Consider the following 19,959-nt stretch of genomic DNA (forward strand, 5'->3'; position numbering starts at 1 on the left):
GCACATGAGTAATCACAGTACAGCATGTAGTCTCCCTTGTGGCCTCAGAGATGCAACTGTACTAACTTGCAGTATTTTTCTCCATCTCTATCTTCTCTTGCAGTTCATTGCATCAAATGCAAACAATGTTGGAATCCCAATTCTAAGGAATGTTGTGGAAATACCTTTATTGATTGTCCAAGGTCTTGTATAACATACTCAGAAAACTATACCATCGGTGAGTAATATCTTTACAAAAACAAGTATTGTTGTATCTAATATTTAACTAAATCACTAAATGCAACAGGTAAATGTATTTCACAAGGGGAAACATCATTATATTATTTAAATCTATTGAGATCCTCTAGGTGCAAAGATGAATGGTGTACTTATAGTTTGAGGTATACGTGTGGGTGTTTAGGACTCAACAAACAATTCCTTCATGTAAGTATTGAATTATACATCCTCCTCAGTAGTTTAATATGGAATATAAAAAATAACATAAAACATAAAAAATACAATTAATTGAGAATTACAAATTTAAACAATGATTAAGAATACATGTGCTCATAATCTTTGTGTCAGTGTTGGTTATAGTGGAGAATATTAGGTAAATAAATACATTTGGAAGCTTTCTATATTACTTAATTGTTATATGATCAGAACAATCTTCGTTAGAGGATAACATAATTGATTTGTATTCAAAGAGAAGAAATGTTCTTCTTGCATAATCTTTTCATATGAAATATCTTAATACGGGTATAATTGGGAAGCAAACTGTACAAATCAGAGGGGGTATATCTAGGTCATACATCGTGTATAAGCGACTTAACAGAACACATGCCATAGCAAGCAAGTATCTCTAGTATCATTTTATGTTCTTTTCAACCTGAATGGGACTGCCAGGGACCCCCGCTGTAAATCCGATGGGCCATTAGTCTTTCTGCAGAAATGTCACTGAAATGTTGCAGCATTTACCCAGCATGTACCTGGGTCTTGTTGGTGATGGACCCAGGCAAGTTTTAGAATACTCGTCGGCGCACCTGTAGGTTGCACATCGGTAAAAAAAACCTCTTCTCACCTGCATCAGACCATAATAACTACAACACCAATTGCAAATTTTAATTGACTCATCAACTCATCCAGCCCGGGCATTGTTGACCAGTAATATCCAGAAAGGGACAATTAGCCGTGGACGATTTGCTGTGGTCATTCATCCACATGCGTTTACACTTTTTAGGTTTAGGGTTACGGGTTACAATTATGTCTTTTAGGGCACAGGATTAAATGTACGGGTTTTAGGATAGGGAGTTACATTTTCAGTTTTTAGGGTAAGGTGTTAAGGTTAGAATTTTTAGGGTAAGGTTAAAAAAGTAGTTTTTTTGGGAGCAGGAGGATATGGTTAAGCTTTTAGAATGAGGGTTTTTAGTTAAGGGGTTGGAAGTTACATTACCTGTTGTGGCCAAATTTCCTGACAGTGGAAGGGCCACGGCTAACTGGCCATGGCTAATTGTCCTACAAGCAAAATGTTTGCAGTAATATACATGATTAAATAAACAGTACATTGGAAAGCTAGGGAAGTGCATGAAAAAGGTAATTAAACTAATTAAAATAGGGAGTCTTGATCCAACAGAACAAAAACAGTCTTGCATCTTTTGGGCCAGCCTTTTAAGTATTTCCACCCTGTTTTTGCATTTTGGACATTATGAAGGTTCTAGAATACCGGTGATGTGCAATGGTTTGTACATGCGAGAAGGGCTTTAAAAATATGGCAACATGCATACTGTACCTGTGCAAAAGGTGAATAGGCCTTTTTTACTTTGGTACATATAGTGTGGAGACATTTTTTCCCCCCTCAACTATTCCACTTTTTTCTTGATATCTATACTATAATTCTAAGTTGGATTCCGTTTTCCGTTCGTTTGTATGTCAGAAGCATCGAAATCTCACAAACGGCACCACGTAGCACCACAAAACTTTCAATGTACATTCTGCTGCGAATTTGTAGGTCAACGCAACTATTTTGAGATTCCAATGTCACTCACCCCCCAAGTTATGGACATTCTAAGTTTCACTCGGCTGGACAGCAGTAAAAGCAGGGGGCGGGGGCGTGGGTTCTAAGGGAGGGGGCATGTCCTTGCCTGGATGGGGCTGTGTCAGTCATTCTCACTCTGCGGAGCAGTCCCAGGGGTTCCGCCTGGCCACCCACACACACTGTGGCCTGGCTCTCCTCCTCCTCCTTCCCTCCCTCCCCTCTCCTAGGAGCGCACTGCTGTCCTCGCTGTCTCAAGCTTCCTGCTGTCTGAGGTCTGTGAGCTGCGAGGGGGGGGGTGAGGGGGATCCGTGGTATCGGCAGTAAGGGCTGCTGCTTCTGTAATCTTTGCATGTGAGCTACGAGAGGGGGAGAGAGGGGAAGGAGGGAGAGGAGGGGGGAGAGGCTGCTTCTGCTTATTCTGCTTCTTCTGTAAATGTGTGTGTGTGTATGTGTTTGACAGTGTTACAATGTGACAATGTGTGTGACAGTGTTGCAGTGTGTGTGTGTGTGTGACAGTGTGAGTGACAATGTGTGTGCGTGTATGTGTGTGTGACAGTGTGTGACTGTGCGTGTGTGTTTCACAGTGTGACAATGTGTGTAACAGTGTGGCCGTGTGTGTGTGTTTCACAGTGTGACAGTGTGACAATGTGTGTGTCGTGTGTTACGTGCATGTGTGACGTGTGTGTGTGTGACATGTGTGTGACGTGTGTGTGTGACGTGTGTGTGTGACGTGCACGTGCGTGTGTGTGACATGCGTGCGTGTGTGTGACGTGGGTGTGTGTGGCGTGTGATGTGTGTGTGACGTGTGCGCGTGTGACATGCGCGTGTGTGACGTGTGTGTGGCACATGTGGTGTGTGTGTGCCGTGTGTGTGTGTGTGACATGTGTATGACGTGTGTTTGTGTGACGTGTGTTTGTGTGACGTGTGTGTGTGATGTGTGACGTGTGTGTGTGACGTGTGACGTGTGTGTGTGACGGGTGTGTGTGTGACGTGCGTGTGTGTGATGTGTGTGTGTGTGTGTGTGACGTGTGTGTGTGATGTGTGTGTGTGGTGGGACGTGTGTGTGTGACGTGTGTGTTTGTGACGTGTGTGTGTGTGACATGTGTGTGACATGTGTGTGACGTGTGTGTGTGTGATGTGTGTGTGTGAGAGAGAGAGATAGAGAGTGTGAGGAGGGGGAGGGGAGAGGGATAGTAGAGAGAAGGGGGGAGAGAGGAGAGAAGGGGGACAAGAAAGAGAAGAAAGGAGAGGAGAGAGGAGGAGGGGGAGAGGACAGAGGAGGGGGAGAAGAGGAGAGAAGGAGGGAGAGAGGAGGAGGGAGGAGGGAGAGGAGAGGAGGAGAGAGAGACATTGATTCGTAGGGTTGATGTGAGATGCGGGGGGTGATGTTTAAAACAAAATCATTACAAAATATATACACATTCTTTATTCAAAAGTATGAGTTAGTTATTATTTATTACCCCTACTGCTTTACACGTCTATTTTGTGATTTACCCCTGTCGACCATGTGTCATCCAGATAAGGGTTTCCCCGAAATTCACTATAAACCCGATAGTTTGGGGTCTTTATCCTTCTACCATTTCTTTAATGCTACTTTTCTATTCCTCTGTGTTTTATTGCCAACCAAGACACACACATATGAGAGACAATGTGTATTGTAATTGTGAGATCATAACATGCAGTAAGAATAGTACTCTATATGCGCAGATATTGTTACTTAATAGATGTCATGTTCTATACTCCAGGGGAGCACCATCCCTGATAGTTAGGACATGGAAGGGTGTGTTACTTATCAGTCACTGACTGAGTGCTTGTGGGATGTAGCGCATTCCTGCCCCTTTTTTACTTAATACGTGCATGCACTTTTCTCCACACACGTGATCACATACCGTAGAAGAGAGGGATCCTCTCCATTAAATAAATCTCCCTTTCTCCGTACTGTATATACCGTAACACTGACACTAGTTACAGTAAATTGTCAAGATTTCTCATTTCAATACAAATTCGCTACTGTATCATACTAGTTTCAAGAACAAATCAATCTGTTTTCCTAAATAACACTTATCACTTTAATAAATATGGCGAGATGACATTTAACCCCGCAAAAATATCAAAATCCCACTGCTTGAATAAATAGGGTCATAGACTTTTCCTTCTGTTATTTCTTTTGCTCACACTCTCTTCCTTAATTCTCTATAGTTTGTTTTCTCCATTGTCTCTTTTTGGGCCTTAATCAATATTTTCCGACGTGGTCATGCTGGACAACTTTCATAAAACCCCAATTTTCAGTCAGAAATAACCTGAATGAACCCTTTGAGAAATATATAAATAGCCCTGTGTCACAGCCACTAATTGCCTCATCACATACATACACTCCGACATTCTGTTACTTTCCTCCGTGTCCTGAAGATTCTTTTGTTATCGTGACTGATGGGTTTTCCTCCTCTGTGTCTATTTTAGATGGAAAATCACTCCAATCAATCCGATCAGGATGTGAATATAATTCTATGTTAGAATCACTAGCGTGTAATAAATTTCTCAGTATCAAAACCGGAGCTGGGGTTGAAGTCGCTGTCACCGCTAAATGCTGTTACACAGATCTCTGCAATGAGAATCAGCAGTATGAAAGTAAGTATACATACTGTAGGTTTATGAACTTATACACGATTATGACATTTAATATTCCCCTTGTAATGTTTTCAATAAATGAAACATCATTTTGTTGCAGGAGAAATGTTTGAAAAGGGCAGATACACCTTTAACTGATGCACACAGCAATGAACAGATTGCAGCATTAGAGGGCAGAAAAATCCCCTCACCCCTTTATTACAGTAACTGATGAGTAAAATCTCTATACTATATCATCTAGTAACTTTGCATCTTGTCCAGTATACAGATGTAGCAATCGTTATTACTCCAGCAGTTCCCCACGATTAGTATAGTGTTGTATTTTCCTTCAAAGCCTTTTCCAACAATGTTTATATTTTGAAATGTGGAAACATATGCACCTGGGATACTCTATGCAAAAACAACTCAAGTTACAATACAGTATATATTTTAGTGATACATTTAGCTACATACAGTACAGATGAAGCCCTATGATTGGTCACTCTCGCCTTGCGAGTCCCGTACAGCATCCGGCCCCGCACCGCACGCATTAAAACTTTGTGCGCGGTTTGCCCGTAATTTGAAAAAGGGCAGAACATGGTAATTTTGCGTTCGCTGCAATACCGGACAGAAACGCAAGTCAGCGATCGCAAGTTATTGTGTCTTAAAAATTTAACTGCAATGTAACCCGTCACTTAACCCCGTTCATGTGCGCACGATCCGATATCACACAGATGTATCTAGTGTAAGGGTATTTAATTGAAATGTGAAGAGTAAAAACTTGAACACACCAAAAAAAGTATTTTTAGAGAATGAAATGTTTTATTTGTACACAATAACAAAGTAAAAATGAATAATACAATAATACAAAGTCTCTACTTCCAAATTTACAATGTTCTGTTATTTTCTTCTTCAAACTGGCTGGCTCTTGGAGTTACAGAGTTACAGAGTTACAGAGTTACAGAGTTACAGAGTTACAGAGTTACAGAGTTACAGAGTTACAGAGTTACAGAGTTTCAGAGTTTCAGAGTTTCAGAGTTTCAGAGTTTCAGAGTTACAGAGTTACATAATAGATGAGGTTGAAAAAAGATGTACGTCCATCAAGTTCAACCTATGCTTTATTTAGACCAAAGATAATTTATCCTAAATCTATACTTACTTATTGATCCAGAGGAAGGCAAACAAAAAACCCCAGTGTCATATCTTCCAATGATATCTCATAAGGGGAAAAATAACTTCTTGGCCTGTAAAGAAAGGGACACTATTCAATATTAATAATCACACATACAGTAGTTGCCATTATGTCATGTCCCACGCATCACTCAGAAGTGAAGAATGTAAAATACTGTTCAGTCTGGTTTCTAATAAAATGTGAAACACCGACATTAGGTAAAATATTCACGGAACAAGGTAATTTAACAAAGAACATACTGTACATACTTTTTATCTTGGCTTATAGACACCTGCTTTCAGACATTGAGCCACACCGCTCTGTAGCATTCAGTGTCCCCATAGGAAAAGACATTTACTTTGCCATCTGCCGGACACGCACATAACTGCCACCACACCAATAATAATTCCGTCTGATACTAAATAAATTTGTATGGAGCAGGGACAGCACGCTGCGGAGAGGCACACATTCCCCTCAGAAAGCGAACGGACTGCTCAGGGAGTGTCCGTGGAAGCTGATTAGAGACCCAAGACTGCATCTGTATAAATCACCCAATGATTGCGAAGCCAAGTTATTCCTATTCTCACTGTGGTGTTGGATTTGTTCTTAGTGTTTTAGACCTTAAAAAGTACTTGTACTCATGAATTTATGATTTTTGTAACATTTTTATAATTCCGTTCTAGATTCCCAAATAGATTCATCTGTGGAGCCGATCTATAAATGTCCATCCTGTTTTAATGCCAGCAGTACAGAGGAATGTGTGAGCAGTACGTTTGTGACCTGTAATCCAGATGAAGGAGAATGTGTGAACTATATAGGCCTAATACAGAGGGCAGGTAAGGATTCCATGGTCACTGACCACACCAAAGACCACAATTCTTTCTACAATGGAGTAGATATGCTCACTAATTAATTGTGTCTTAATTTAAATATTATATACAGTATATGTAAGGGGGCTAGAAAAGGGCTACAGGGGGAGATTCAGCACCCCCTCTCCCTCGGGGAAATGTATATGTGTTACTGATTTTGTATGTGCAGCACCCCCTCACAAAAATAAGTTCATGCCCTTCTGACTGTGTGTATATATAATTTAATCAAAGTAGAATATTATATAAGATATTATATAAGGAGTCTTTATAAAAGTGCATATTACAGTATATAAACCTTCAATATAAAGTTGCCAGCAAAAGAAACATGGAAAACAGGTTCAGAAGAAATAAATGGAAGTAGGAAAAAATCCCTTTCTTACATGCTATAAAAAACCACAGGCATGTACAAAAAATATAATTGCTAGAAGAAGCATCTGGGTGCGCGTCAGACTAGGAAGTGCCATCCATCCTCCAAGATAATAACATAGAAAACAAACACAGCCCACAGCTCTGGTATATTCAAAGATAGAAAACTCACATTTATTCCGTCAGATGGACAGCAGGAAACTAATGTTAAACAAGTGATGTTTCAGGTCACAATGAGCCTTTATCTATCTGTAATGAGAGACGGAATACATGTGAGGCTTTTTTCTATTTTTTTTATAATACTAAGTGATGTGGACTGGTTCTGTTTTCTATAGCAAAAATTATATAAATATTAATTGAATTAAAGTCCCTGGGTCTGTAATAATTAAAAAAAAAACAATAAAAATACTGCACTAATATAAAAATCAGAATTATATAAAACATTTATATACATATGTTTACAAGAGCCACTGCCACTCACACATATCTAAGACTCCAAAAGATTAACTATGTATTAAAAAGGCAATGCTCTATCAGTTAAAGGTAATATAGCTATACTATAATTCTAAGTTGGATTCCATTTTCCATTAGTTTTTATGTCAGAAGCATCGAAATCTCACAAACGGCACCACGTAGCACCACACATTTTTCAATGGACATTCTGCTGCGGATTTGTAGGTCAACGCAACTATTTTGAGCTTCCAATGTCACTCACACCCCAAATTATCGACATTCTAATATCCAGCAAATCTGTTAGTGCAGGAACAGAGGGGGGGCGTGGCTACAACGGGAGCGGGCATGTCCTAACTTGGATCAGAGCTGGGTGTCATGTGCAGTGATTCTCAGCCGAGACTCCGCAGTCCCAGGGGTTCCGCCTTGCCAGCCGCACTCACTGCTTCCCCTGGCTCTCCCCCCTTCTCTCCCCCTCCGCATTCCTCCTCCCTCCTCGGAGCGTTCGCTAGCAGCCCGGCACTTGGGGGGGGGGAGAGAGGCTGCTGCTGCTTCTCCTTACATATGAGCAGGAGAAGGGGGGAGAGGGGAGAGAGAAGGCGGGAGATGAAAGAGAAGGAGGGAGGGGAGAGGACAGGGAGAGAAAAGGGAGAGAGGAGAGGGGGAGAGAGATAGATCCGTGGGGGGTGATGTGAGATGCAGGGGCGGGGGGAGGTTATGTGAGATGCAGGGGGGGTGATGTTTAAACCAAAATCATTACAAAATATATACACATTGTTTATTCAAAAGTATGAGTTAATTATTATGTATTACCCCTACTGCTTACACGTCTATTTGTGATTTACCCCTGTCGAACATGTGTCATCCAGATAGGGGTTCCCCCCAAATTTTAAACATTCTTAAAGGGTTCCTCCAAACAAAAAAGGTTGGGAATCACTGGATGTGAGATGTGCAGGGGAGATGTGTCAGCATGGTGGGAGATGTGCCAGCGGGGGTGAGGGAGGGAGATGTACCAACCGGGGGGATGGGGGCGGTAAAATGTTTCGCCAGTGGGGGGAGATGTAACAACAGGGGGGGGGGGAGGGAAAGACGGAGAGGAAAAAGTGCAGAGGGACTGGGATACGCGCGGGAGCAGCAGCCACCGTCGGTCTGACCTTCCCTCGAGTATCCGTTTTGTTAGAGCAGCAGCCGCCGCCATAAGCGACGTGGATAAGAAGCAGTTCGAGGGCAGAGTGAGTATACTGAGCAAGGACCCTCCGTACAGCAGCACGTATTTCATGTGTATATGTTTGCGTTGGCCAGTCCCCGGGGCGGTGACTGGCGCAGCCCTGTCCCAGTAATAAAACAAACAATACGACCGGAAAGTAGTGCGAATCGTTTTACGTGTGGCAGGGGGCTTTGCTGTGAAGCGATGGTCGGTGGCTATGAGGTGATGGTGTGTGGGTCTGTCACATGATGGCTCCTGACTGCCTCACAGAGGAGTGGGGGCTTCTCAGATATATATTCTTATACACCCGATAACATGTGGGGACATGTTCTGGCAGCGGGGGGAGACACACACACACATATACACACACAGACACACACACACAGAGACAGAGACAAATCTCACCCCGCACTACATCCAGCAGCAGGGGGGGGGGAAGGCGGGGACATGTATTCAATATTATATTCCCCGGGCGAAGCCGGGTACAAAAGCTAGTACTAAATAATACTGTACATTACAAGAAAATAAAAGCACTAAAACCGACTCTTCGGAAGCTATAGATGTATATAAAGGATTATCCCTGTCCTAAAAACAACTTACTCTATATTTTCACTTTATTTAATTAATATTTGTAGAAAGGTAAATATAAGAGGTTTGGTCACTAACCCGGACCACTTTTTTTTTGTAACAATTTTTTTATTGAACACGTTCTCAGATTATTGTACATACATTGTTGTCATGAGCCCATGAAAGTTATTGCCATGGTTTAGACATATCGTGACCAATATCGTTTTCACATTTTCGTGAGCTAGGGGAAAGGAAGAAAGAGAAAGGGCGAAAAGAAAGAGATATTGAGAGGGAGGAGGGACAGGGGGGAATGGACTAACACTAGGAGGAGGGGGAGGGTAGGATGGTAGGGGGGGGAGGGCCCGAGGCTTCTTTGGCATCCCCATCTTTGGTTCAAGGCGGATTTATCCGATCCAGGGTCTCCCCTGTTCGGCCTTCTCGAGTTTTATCTCCCCATCCAGGAGTCCCAGGTAGCCTGGAACTGGGGCATCTTCTTTTGGAGCATGGCTGTGAGTTTCTCCATTATCATCACCTCACTTACTCTTCTGGTTACTGTGGTTCTCGAGGGGTCCTTGAGTTGTTTCCACGCGGCTGCTATGGAGCACCTGGCTGCAGTTAGTATGGCCATGATGAGCCTGGACATTGGGGGGGGGATATCCTCCATTGGTTTGCTCAGCACCAGGGTCAGCTGGTCGAGGGGAAGGCGGAGCCCCGTTACTCCAAAAATAAGCGTCTGGATTATGGTCCAGTACCTCTGAATCTCCGGACATGACCACCAAATGTGGGCCATGTCCCCATTTTGACCACATCCCCGCCAGCATAGGTCCAATGTGCCGGGGTAGATTTGGCTCAGTCTAGCTGGAGTCAGGTACCACTGATACATAATTTTATAGATATTCTCTTTTATTGTTGTACAGATTGATGTTTTTGTGGCTTGCTCCCAAATCTCCGCCCAGTCTTCCTGATCTATTTGGAGGTTCATGTCCTCTGACCATTTCTGCATGTACCGGTGGTCTGGGGAATGGGATTTTAGTTCCAGACCTTTATAGATCTCAGATATTAAGCCTCTTTGGTATGTGTTTTTAGTGCATAGGGATTCAAATCTGGTGAGCGGGGGGAATGTGGCTGTTGGGGATAATGCTAATAGAAAGTGGCGAACTTGAAGGTATTTAAATAGGTGTAGATCTTGGATCTGGAATTTGTCTTTTAGCTCTTGGTAAGTTAAAATCTCCTCTTTCTGCAGCAGATCAGCAACCAGCTTAATATTGCGACCCTGAAATTGGTCAAATTGTGTCAGGGAACATCCTGGTGAGAAGTTGGGGTTCCCAAAGATTGGTGTAAGCTGGAAGGGGGAGGCTAACAGACCATACTTCCCTTTGCTTTTAAGCCATACGTGCCACGTGCATCTCATTGCTCCTAAGTTGAATCTCTGTGTTCCGGCCCCGCTGCTACTCGGGGTCCACATTGCCACCTGAAGGAAGCTGGGGCGCGCATAATGGGATTCTATTTCGAGCCAAGAAGCCAGGGCCGGGTCGCAACTCCAAACTACAGCCTGCTTCAATTGTGCTGCGAGATAGTTACTTAACTATATCGGGGACCCCCAATCTCCCTCTCTCTTTTGGCGAGAGCATCACTGATCTAGGGACTCTGTTTTTTTTGTCGTTCCAAATGAATTGGGAAAATTGGGATTGAATATTTGTTAGCGCTGTTTGTGGGATTGGGATTGGAAGGGTTTCAAAATAGTAGAGTAATCTTGGTAAAATGTTCATTTTTATTGAGGCTATTCTTCCAAACCACAAGATCTGGTGCTTTTTCCATGCTTCTAGGTCTTTTTTAATTTGGTCGAATAGGGGGGGGTAGTTATATTGGTAGAGTGTATTGTAGGAGTTGGAGATTTTAATTCCCAAATATTTTATACAGGTGGTGCTCCATTTGTATTTGTAGTTGGCTGGAATTAATTTCCATGTTTGGTCGGGGAGGGATAAATTTAGAGCCTCCGATTTGTCCATATTGATTTTGTAGTCCGATACTACTCCAAATTGGGTTAGGACTCTTTGGAGGTTGGGGAGGGAGATATGGGGGTCAGCGAGTGTCAAGATCACGTCGTCTGCGAATAGGGAGATTTTATGCTCCCTATCTGCTATTTGAATTCCTTTTATACTTTTTTTCATCCCTGATTGTGGCTGCCAGGGGCTCTATGGTTAAGGTAAATAAGAGGGGAGAAAGCGGGCAGCCTTGTCTGGTCCCGTTCCTGATTCGTATTGGGTCTGAGAAGCCTCCTGATAATTTTACGTGGGCTGTGGGGTTTTGGTAGAGGGCTCTCACTCCCTCCAGGAAGGGCCCACAGAAGCCAAACCTCCTCATGGTCTGGTCTAGGAATGACCACTTGATTCTGTCGAATGCCTTTTCGGCATCCAAACTTAGAATCATTGCTTTGGAGCATGTGAGATGCACGTGGTCGATTATGTCCACAATTTTGCGGGTATTGTCGGAGGCCTGTCTTCCCGACACAAATCCTACTTGATCCACATGTATAAGCCTAGAGAGAATTGGGTTTAACCTGTTTGACAAGATCTTGCTGTAGATTTTGAGGTCTGTATTTAATAGGGAGATGGGCCTGTAGTTCCCGCAGAGGAGCGGGTCCCTACCCTCCTTGTGAATTATAGCTAGCAAGGTTTGCGGCTGTAATTGTGGCGGGGATTGGTTCGCCCTGGAGGAAAGAATTATACATATTAAGTAGGTGGGTGGAGAGGATGGGCTTAAACATCTTGTAATAGGAATTGGAGAAGCCATCTGGGCCCGGGGTCCTGGTTAACTTAAGTGAGCTTATGGCTTGAGTTAGTTCCTCCTGCGTTATCTTTTTGTTGAGAATCTCTATCTCGTCAGGAGATAGTGATGGTAGGGAGCATTGCTATAAATAGTGTGTAATTGTGTTAAGACTGACCGGATCTTTGTCTGGTGGGTGAAGGTTATATAAATTGGAATAGAAGTCCGCAAATTCCTGCGCTATTTCTTTTTAATGTATGTAACCTGCCCCTTTCTAGTTCTGATACGCGCTATCTGGGACTTAACTCTAGTCCCCCTAAGTTTAGCGGCTAGGAGGCTATATGCCTTATTGCCCTTGTCGAAATATTTCTGTTTAGTCCATCTCAGTGCCTTTTCGACATCTTCTAATTAGGACTGTTTGAGGGCAGACCTAGTGAGGTTTTATTGTTTTAGTGTTTTATTTGACGCTGTATCTTTATGTTGTTGTTCCAGTTGAGCGATTTTGTCTGTCAGATCTTTTTGGAGTTTAGATTTTTTTTTTTATATGACGCTATTGAGATCAGATCTCCTCTAATTGTAGCTTTATGGCCTCCAAGAGCATGGTTGGGGTAGAGGCGGAACCTGCGTTGTGTTGGAAGTACAATGAGAGTTTTTGGCGAATTGCTGCTTCTGTGTCGGGGCAGTTTAGCATGGAGTCATTTAACTTCCACTTGTATTGTGTGTTTTTAACAAAGGGCAGGGACAAGGTGAGGTGTATAGGTGCGTGGTCCGACCAGGTAATTGACCCTATAATTGACTGGGCAGAAGCCTGGAAGACATTTCTTGTACCAAGAAAATAATCGATCCTCGAGTAGGACTGATGAGGGGAGGAGAAGAAGGTATAGTCCCTTTGACCCTGGTGCTGAGCTCTCCGGATATCCACTAACGAGTATTCCTCCATAATGTCTCTAAATTTCTTGGCTTTCTTTTGGGACTGGGCAGTGTACATAGCGTGGGAGGGTGGTAGGGAGGTGGTAGCAGGGTTTGACTTGTCTTGCGTGTGGGAAGCTACCATGTTGAAGTCCCCGCCTATGATCAGAGACGTAAGGGATTGTTGCTCTAATGATTCAAGAAGTTTTCTGAGGAAGGGGATTTGGTTGTCATTGGGGGCATAGACATTAGCCAGTGTAATTGGTGTGCTTGCTAGTGTTCCTTGGACTATTAAAAATCGGCCGTCTGGGTCTGGGTGAGTCTTGGAGAGGATAAAGGGGATCCCTGCTCTAATAAGGATGGCTACTCCTCGTTTTTTGCTTGGGGACGAAGCGAAATATGCCTGGGGGAATACGCTTTTAAATGTGTTGGGGGGGGGGGTTGGGGAATTGAAATGGGTATCCTGGATTAGGACAATGTCTCCCTTGGCTTTTTTCAAGTCCATGAGGACTAGCTTCTTTTTCCTCAGGGAGTTGAGGCCTTTAACGTTGCTTGATATCACTTTAATGGAGGACATTATATTTGATTGTTTTCTCGGACAGGGTCGTCAGGTAGAGATAGAAGGGAAAGAGGGCCAAGAGTGGTCCTCTATATTTGCTGCCGGTAGTATTGACCAGCATGTGGGCTTAAGGCCCACTGGGAGAAATCCGTTGAACCCTGAACTGGGGGAACAAGCAAATCGGGAGTGCAGACTCTACAAAACATTATGCACATTACCCTATCCTGTGAGCTCTTAGGAGAGTAAAGAGTCATTCCTCTCAGAGCTGAACCTTAGATGCAGGCACATTTTGGGGAGGCAGGGCCGGGGGTCTAGGATAGATTGGTTAGTGGTTTTGGGGGGGTGGAGGGTCTGTAGAAGAAGAGGCATGAGGTAGGGGGGTGGTTGGGGAGGGCGGGAGCGTGGGGGGGGGTCGCGCCTGGGTGGTCTTGAGGGGGAGGGGATAAAGGGATGGGTAGGGGGAGGGGGAGGGAAGAGGGAGGTGAGGCAGTGTGCTCTTCTATATGTTTCGTCCCTGACATAAACATTTGACCATCAGTATTTGTGTATACATCTGGGGACAAGGTCACACATTTGACCTTCGGGTCAGTCTAGTAGGTTATCCTAGGTTGAAGTATTCGTGCTGAACCTTGACTTATAGCTTGACGAGCTTGGTAGCTCTGGTATGGGGGGGAGGGGTGTAGTATCGGTGGGGGTAGTGGGGGTGGGGGAGGGGGTGTGGAGGGAGGTTGAGGGGGGGGGGTTGGGTGGGGGTGGGGCGGGGAGGAGTGGGGGGCGGGGGGACGGGGGATGGGCGACCTGTTTCTCTTCCTTTTCCATTCAGAGCGGACATATATATCAAGCAGTACATAGATATGTGCGTAGTAAAATATATACATAGTTAGCATTCAGATCAGGCTAGTGAGGTGAGTGAGGACTCAGGTAAGCATGTTGTACCTTGGCTTTTTGGCATCTAGCCCTTGGTAACCTTGGGGGGAAGGGAATGGTAGGGGGGTGAGGGGAGGGGTGTAGGGGAGGGGGAGGGATAGGGGGGGTGTGGAGGGGACGAGGGGGGGTGGAGGGGGGGCATGCTCATCCACGTATTTCGTCCCAAGGGGATACCTTCAGCAGTGAGTGCTTATGTATACTCATGGGCGTATAATCGCCTAGTTGTCGTTTGGACCCGTCTTGGGGGGTTAGCTTGAACTCAGATTTTCGGGTTGTACCTTGGGTTTTGCCACCAGGGGCTTGTTGACCCTGGGTGTGGAGAGATGGGGGGGGAAGCGGGTAAAGGGGGGGGTGGGCGGGGGGGGTTGGGGGTTGGGGTACATATTTCTCTGTCTATTTCGTACAATACTGGCATGTTTATCAAACAGTACAATTGTGCATGATGGAGGCATAGTTACACCTTTGACATTCGAGTTAGGCTGGAGCGGTTATCTTATCCTTTGGTTAATATGTTAGACCTTTATCAACTTAGAACATGGTAGGGGGCACGGATGGGAGGGGGGAAGGGGGGGGGGGACTGAGGGGGAGGGAGGGGGGATAGGAGGGGGGGAGGGGAGAGGATGGGGGGATAGGGGGGTAGGGGGGGAGGGGATAGGGGAGGGGGAGATAGGGGAGGGGGGACAGGGGGGGTGGGGGGGATAGGAGGGGATGGGATGGGGGGGTGGGATAGAGGGGAGGATGGGATAGGGGGGGTTTAGGTAGCTTTGTTCCTCTACATCTTTTGTTTCCAGTCGGCATTTTTTTTTATCAGACATTACATATATATTTCTGCTCTGGTACATTTACTTATCCCTGGCGCCGAGGTATATTGCTGAGGCGTTTCAGTCCGGTAGCCTCCCGCGCGTGCCTGGTTGGTCCAGGCAACAGTGTTGGGATACGGGGCATGAGAGCCCTTTGTGACAGGGTCTGGGGGTTCGAAGAGCCTTGGGCGCTACCAGGTGGGCAAAAAAAAGGGGGGGGAGGGGCAGGGGAAGCGGGGGCATATGTTTGGGGGCCGTTTGCTACAGTATATCTGGTTAATTGTCCAGGGGTTCTGGGGGTTGTCCCTGCTTATAGGGGGTGATCGCTTAGGTGAAGGGGGGGGCACTCTTTCGGAGACCTGGTCCGTGCTGTTGCCTCTACTCACATCGCTGTGGGGTCGGGGCTCCCCCGGGGAGGGGGAAGGGTCCGGTGGTGCAAGGGGGACAAGTACTTACAGTTTGAAGACTTTCACCGAGCTTCAACGGTTCTCTTCTCCCCCCTCCTCCCGCAACTCCCCTGGAGCCCGGGCCTCTCAGCCACGCGAACCTCTGCCGGGCGGGCTGCTTCCGCATAACCAAAAGCTTGAGAACTGCAGCAACTGTTTAAGCTGCTTTTAGAACTTGTAAACTGTGGGTCCGGTCATCCACAGGATGCCCGTTTGTCGGGATCCAGCATCGTGAGGTCTCGCTTTCTGTGGCGAAGGAGACGGTCCCCCGCTGTTTGCCTCGTTAGGTATCAGGGCTGTGCGGACGATGTTGGATGGGAGTCGTGTGCGTCGTCGATCTCGTTACTGTCTAGATGTCTTTGTGCGGGTTGAAGCCTCTCTTCGTCCTGGCTCAGGGTTGATGTCTCCCTCTTCTTCGTGCTGGGGTGAAGTCTGTTGCTGGTCTGTTGTCCAGGCCGCTGGCGGTGTTAGGTCCAGGGCCCGCACATACTGAGCCATGTCTTCTGGGAATCTTATGGTGAGGTATATGGCCTTGTTGTTCGCGGTGAGCTTGAAGGGAAACCCCCAACGGTACCTGATCTCATTCTCCCGCAGGGAGGCTGTTAGGGGTTTCATTTCCTTTCTTCTCAGCACCGTTGTCCTGGATAAGTCGGAGAAGACTTGAAGCTGTTCGTTTTGAAAGGTCAGTGTCTCTTTTCCTCTGCTTGCCAGCAGTATGTTTGCTTTTGTTGTGTAGCTGTGCAGACGCACAATAACGTCGCGTCTTCTGCCTGGGTCTTCAGCCCTGTGGGCTCAGTCTATTTCTAGGTCGCGGTCTTGGAGGGTTTCACACACCAATCTGAACAGGTCCATTAGATAAGGACGGAGGAGGCCAGGGAGAACCGTTACAGGGATATTTCGAATGCAGAGATTTTGCCTCCTATCCCGGTTCTGCTGGTCCTCCTATACGTCCCTGAGCTGACCGAGTTCCTCCCAGAGCAGAAATTTCTCTTTCTCCGTTGCTGTCTGGCGCTGCTGGGACTCCTCCATATCGCCCTCCAGTGCTGTTGTTTTGTCCGCTAGTCCATTAATCTGTTGGGTCAGATCGTGAACAGCCTTTTTTTTGTAACAATTTCTTTTATTGGTCATTTTTCAAGCAGGAAAAACAGTTTTTACATACATTGTTATCTTGAGCCCAAGATAGTTATACATTTTGACCAGGGTCTTTTTCTCGGTTTCCAAAAGTGGGGATAGAGGTGAAGAAGAAAAGAGGGACTAACAGGGGAGAGGAAGGGAAAGGAAGAAGGAGGGGGGGGGGGACTGAGGCCGTGTGCTTAACTTTAGATTGGGTGTGTAGCGAATTTGCTCGCTTTGGAGTGTCCTTTATGCGGTCTACTTTGATTCTATCTCCCTAGCCAGGGTTCCCAAGTGTTCTGGAATTGGGGTATCTTTTTCTGGAGCATGGCCGTGAGCTTCTCCATTAACATTACCTCGTTTATTCTCCTGATCACAGTTGTCTTTGAGGGAGGCTTGATCTGTTTCCAGGGCGCTGCTATTGAGCACCTGGCTTCTGTCAGTATGGCCGTGGTGAGCCTAGACCTCGGAGAAGGGACATCCTCTGTAGGTTTGCCCAGCACCAGGATCAGCGGGTCAGGCGGAAGTCTAAGTCCCGTTGTGTCCTCTACAAGTGTCTGGATCATGTTCCAGTACTTCTGAATCTCTGGACATGACCACCAAATATGGGCCATGTCCCCCTTTTGACCACATCCCCGCCAGCAGAGGTCTAGTGTGCCGGGGTAGATTTGGCTCAGTCTGGCTGGAGTCAGGTACCACTGATACATAATTTTATAGATGTTCTCTTTTGTTATTGTACATATTGATGTTTTTTTAGCTTGTTCCCAGATCTCTGCCCAGTCTTCCTGATCTATTTGAATCTGAAGGTCCTCTGACCATTTTTGCATGTACCGGTGAGTAGGAGCCCGGGATCCGAGCTCCAGACCCTTGTAGATCTCGGATATCAGGCCTCTCTGGTAGTTGTTTTTGATACAGAGAGATTCAAACCTAGTGAGTGGAGGGAATTTGGCTGTTGGGGACAATGCTAGTAGGAAATGGCGGACTTGTAGATACTTGAATAAGTGGAGGTCGGGGATTTTATATTTGTTTTTAAGCTCTTGATAAGTCAAGATCACCTCTTTCTGCAGCAGATCAGCAACCAGCTTAATATTATGACCCTGAAATTGGTCGAATTGTCTTTGGGAACACCCCGGTGGGAAATTGGGGTTCCCAAAGAGTGGCGTGAGCTGGGAGGGGGATGCTATCAGACCGTACTTCCCTTTGCTTTTAAGGCATATATTCCACGTGCATCTCATTGCTCCAAGGTCAAATCTCTGTGGCCCGGTCCTACTGCTGTTTGGAGACCACATTGCTAACTGGAAGGGGCTATGACGTGCATAGTAGGTTTCTATTTCAAGCCAGGAAGCCAAGGCCGGGTCACAGTTCCATACCACTGCCTGCTTCAGCTGTGCTGCATGGTAGTACTTGACTATATCGGGGACCCCCAAGCCTCCTCTCTCTTTTGATGAGAGCAAAACTGATCTAGGGACTCTGGGTTTTTTATCATTCCATATGAATTGGATTAGTTGGGATTGGAGATTTTTTAGTACTGCTTGTGGGATTAGGATTGGGAGGGTTTGAAAATAATAAAGTAGTCTGGGCAGGATGTTCATTTTTATGGACACCATTCTACCAAACCATGATATTTGGTGCTTTCTCCATGCTTCAAGATCTTTCTTAATTTGATCGAATAAGGGGGGATAATTATGTTGGTAGAGTTTGTTATAGGAGTTGGAGATTTTAACTCCCAGATATTTTATACAGGTAGTGCTCCATTTATACTTGTAATTGGCTTGAATAAGCTTCCATATTTGATCGGGTAGGGATAAATTTAGTGCCTCAGACTTGTCTATATTGACTTTATAGTCTGAGACTGTTCCGAATTGGGTTAGGACTCTTTGAAGGTTAGGGAGGGAGGTGTGAGGGTCTGCGAGCGTTAAGATCACATCATCCGCGAATAGTGAGATTTTATGCTCCCTACTCGCGATTGGTATTCCCTTTATGCTTTTGTCGTTCCTGATTGTCGCTGCGAGGGGTTCTATAGTTAAAGCAAATAATAGTGGGGAGAGTGGGCAGCCTTGTCTGGTCCCATTTTTAATTTGTATTGGATTCAAGAGGCCTCCTGGCAGTTTTACTTGGGCTGTGGGGTTTTGATAGAGGGCTCTCACTCCCTCTAGAAATGGGCCACAGAAACCGAACCTCTTCATAGTCTGGTCTAGGAATGTCCATTTGATTCTGTCGAATGCCTTTTCGGCGTCAAGACTAAGAATCATTGCTTTAGAACCAGTGAGATGCACGTGATCAATTATATCAACAATTTTGCGGGTATTGTCGGAGGCCTGTCTTCCTGACACAAAACCCACTTGGTCTACGTGTATAAGTCTAGGGAGAATAGGGTTTAACCTGTTTGCCAGGATCTTGCTGTAGATTTTGAGGTCTGTATTTAATAAGGAGATGGGCCTGTAGTTTCCACATAATAGTGGGTCTCTACCCTCCTTGTGTATTATGGCAAGATTTGCCTCTGTGATAGTGGCTGGGATTGGTTCGCCTTGTAAAAAAGAATTAAACATGCTGAGGAGGTGCGGTGATAAAGTGGATCTGAACATTTTGTAATAGGAGTTAGTGAACCCATCTGGGCCCGGGGCCTTAGGTGGTTTGAGTGAGGTTATGGTCTGGTTCAGTTCCTCCTGTGATATCTTTTCATTGAGTGTCTCCAATTCCTCGGGGGTTAGTGTTGGTAAGGAGCATTGCTCTAAATAGCGAGTAATTGTTTCAAGGCTGACTGGGTCCTGGCCTGGAGGGTGGAGGTTATATAGATCGGAATAGAAATCTGCAAATTCCTGCGCTATTTCTTTTTCAATGTATGTAACCTGTCCCTTTCTAGACTTGATTCGGGTTATCTGGGATTTGACCTTAGTTCCTCTTAGCTTAGCGGCCAGCAATTTATCTGCTTTGTTGCCTTTATCGAAATACTTCTGTCTAGTCCACCTGAGGGCCTTTTCGACGTCTTCTAATTGAGACTGTTTAAGGGACGCCCTTGCTAAGTTTAAATTTTTTAGTATTTTTTTTGACATTGTGGCTTTATGTTGTTGCTCCAATTGTGCAATTTTTTCTGTCAGGCCTTTTTGAAGTTTAAATTTAATTTTTTTCTTGTATGAGGCTATTGATATTAGATCTCCTCTGATTGTGGCTTTGTGAGCCTCCCAGAG

At 45.2% G+C, this 19,959-nt stretch overlaps 2 protein-coding genes across 3 annotated transcripts in view; both read left to right on the forward strand.

The window, feature by feature from the left end:
- Positions 1–19,959, forward strand: part of LOC142497941 (ly6/PLAUR domain-containing protein 8-like) — a 414,350-nt gene that overhangs the window by 252,484 nt on the left and 141,907 nt on the right. The window lies entirely within an intron of this gene.
- LOC142497942 (uncharacterized) overlaps positions 1–19,959 on the forward strand; it is a 29,740-nt gene that overhangs the window by 5,142 nt on the left and 4,639 nt on the right. Inside the window, exons 2-4 of the mRNA XM_075606414.1 lie at positions 104–217; positions 4,475–4,642; positions 6,476–6,628. Coding sequence (XP_075462529.1) covers positions 104–217; positions 4,475–4,642; positions 6,476–6,628 — 435 coding nt within the window. The remainder of the gene's footprint in view (positions 1–103; positions 218–4,474; positions 4,643–6,475; positions 6,629–19,959) is intronic.

This window comes from Ascaphus truei, chromosome 6, assembly GCF_040206685.1.
Source record: "Ascaphus truei isolate aAscTru1 chromosome 6, aAscTru1.hap1, whole genome shotgun sequence".
Classification (NCBI taxonomy): Eukaryota; Metazoa; Chordata; class Amphibia; order Anura; family Ascaphidae; genus Ascaphus; species Ascaphus truei.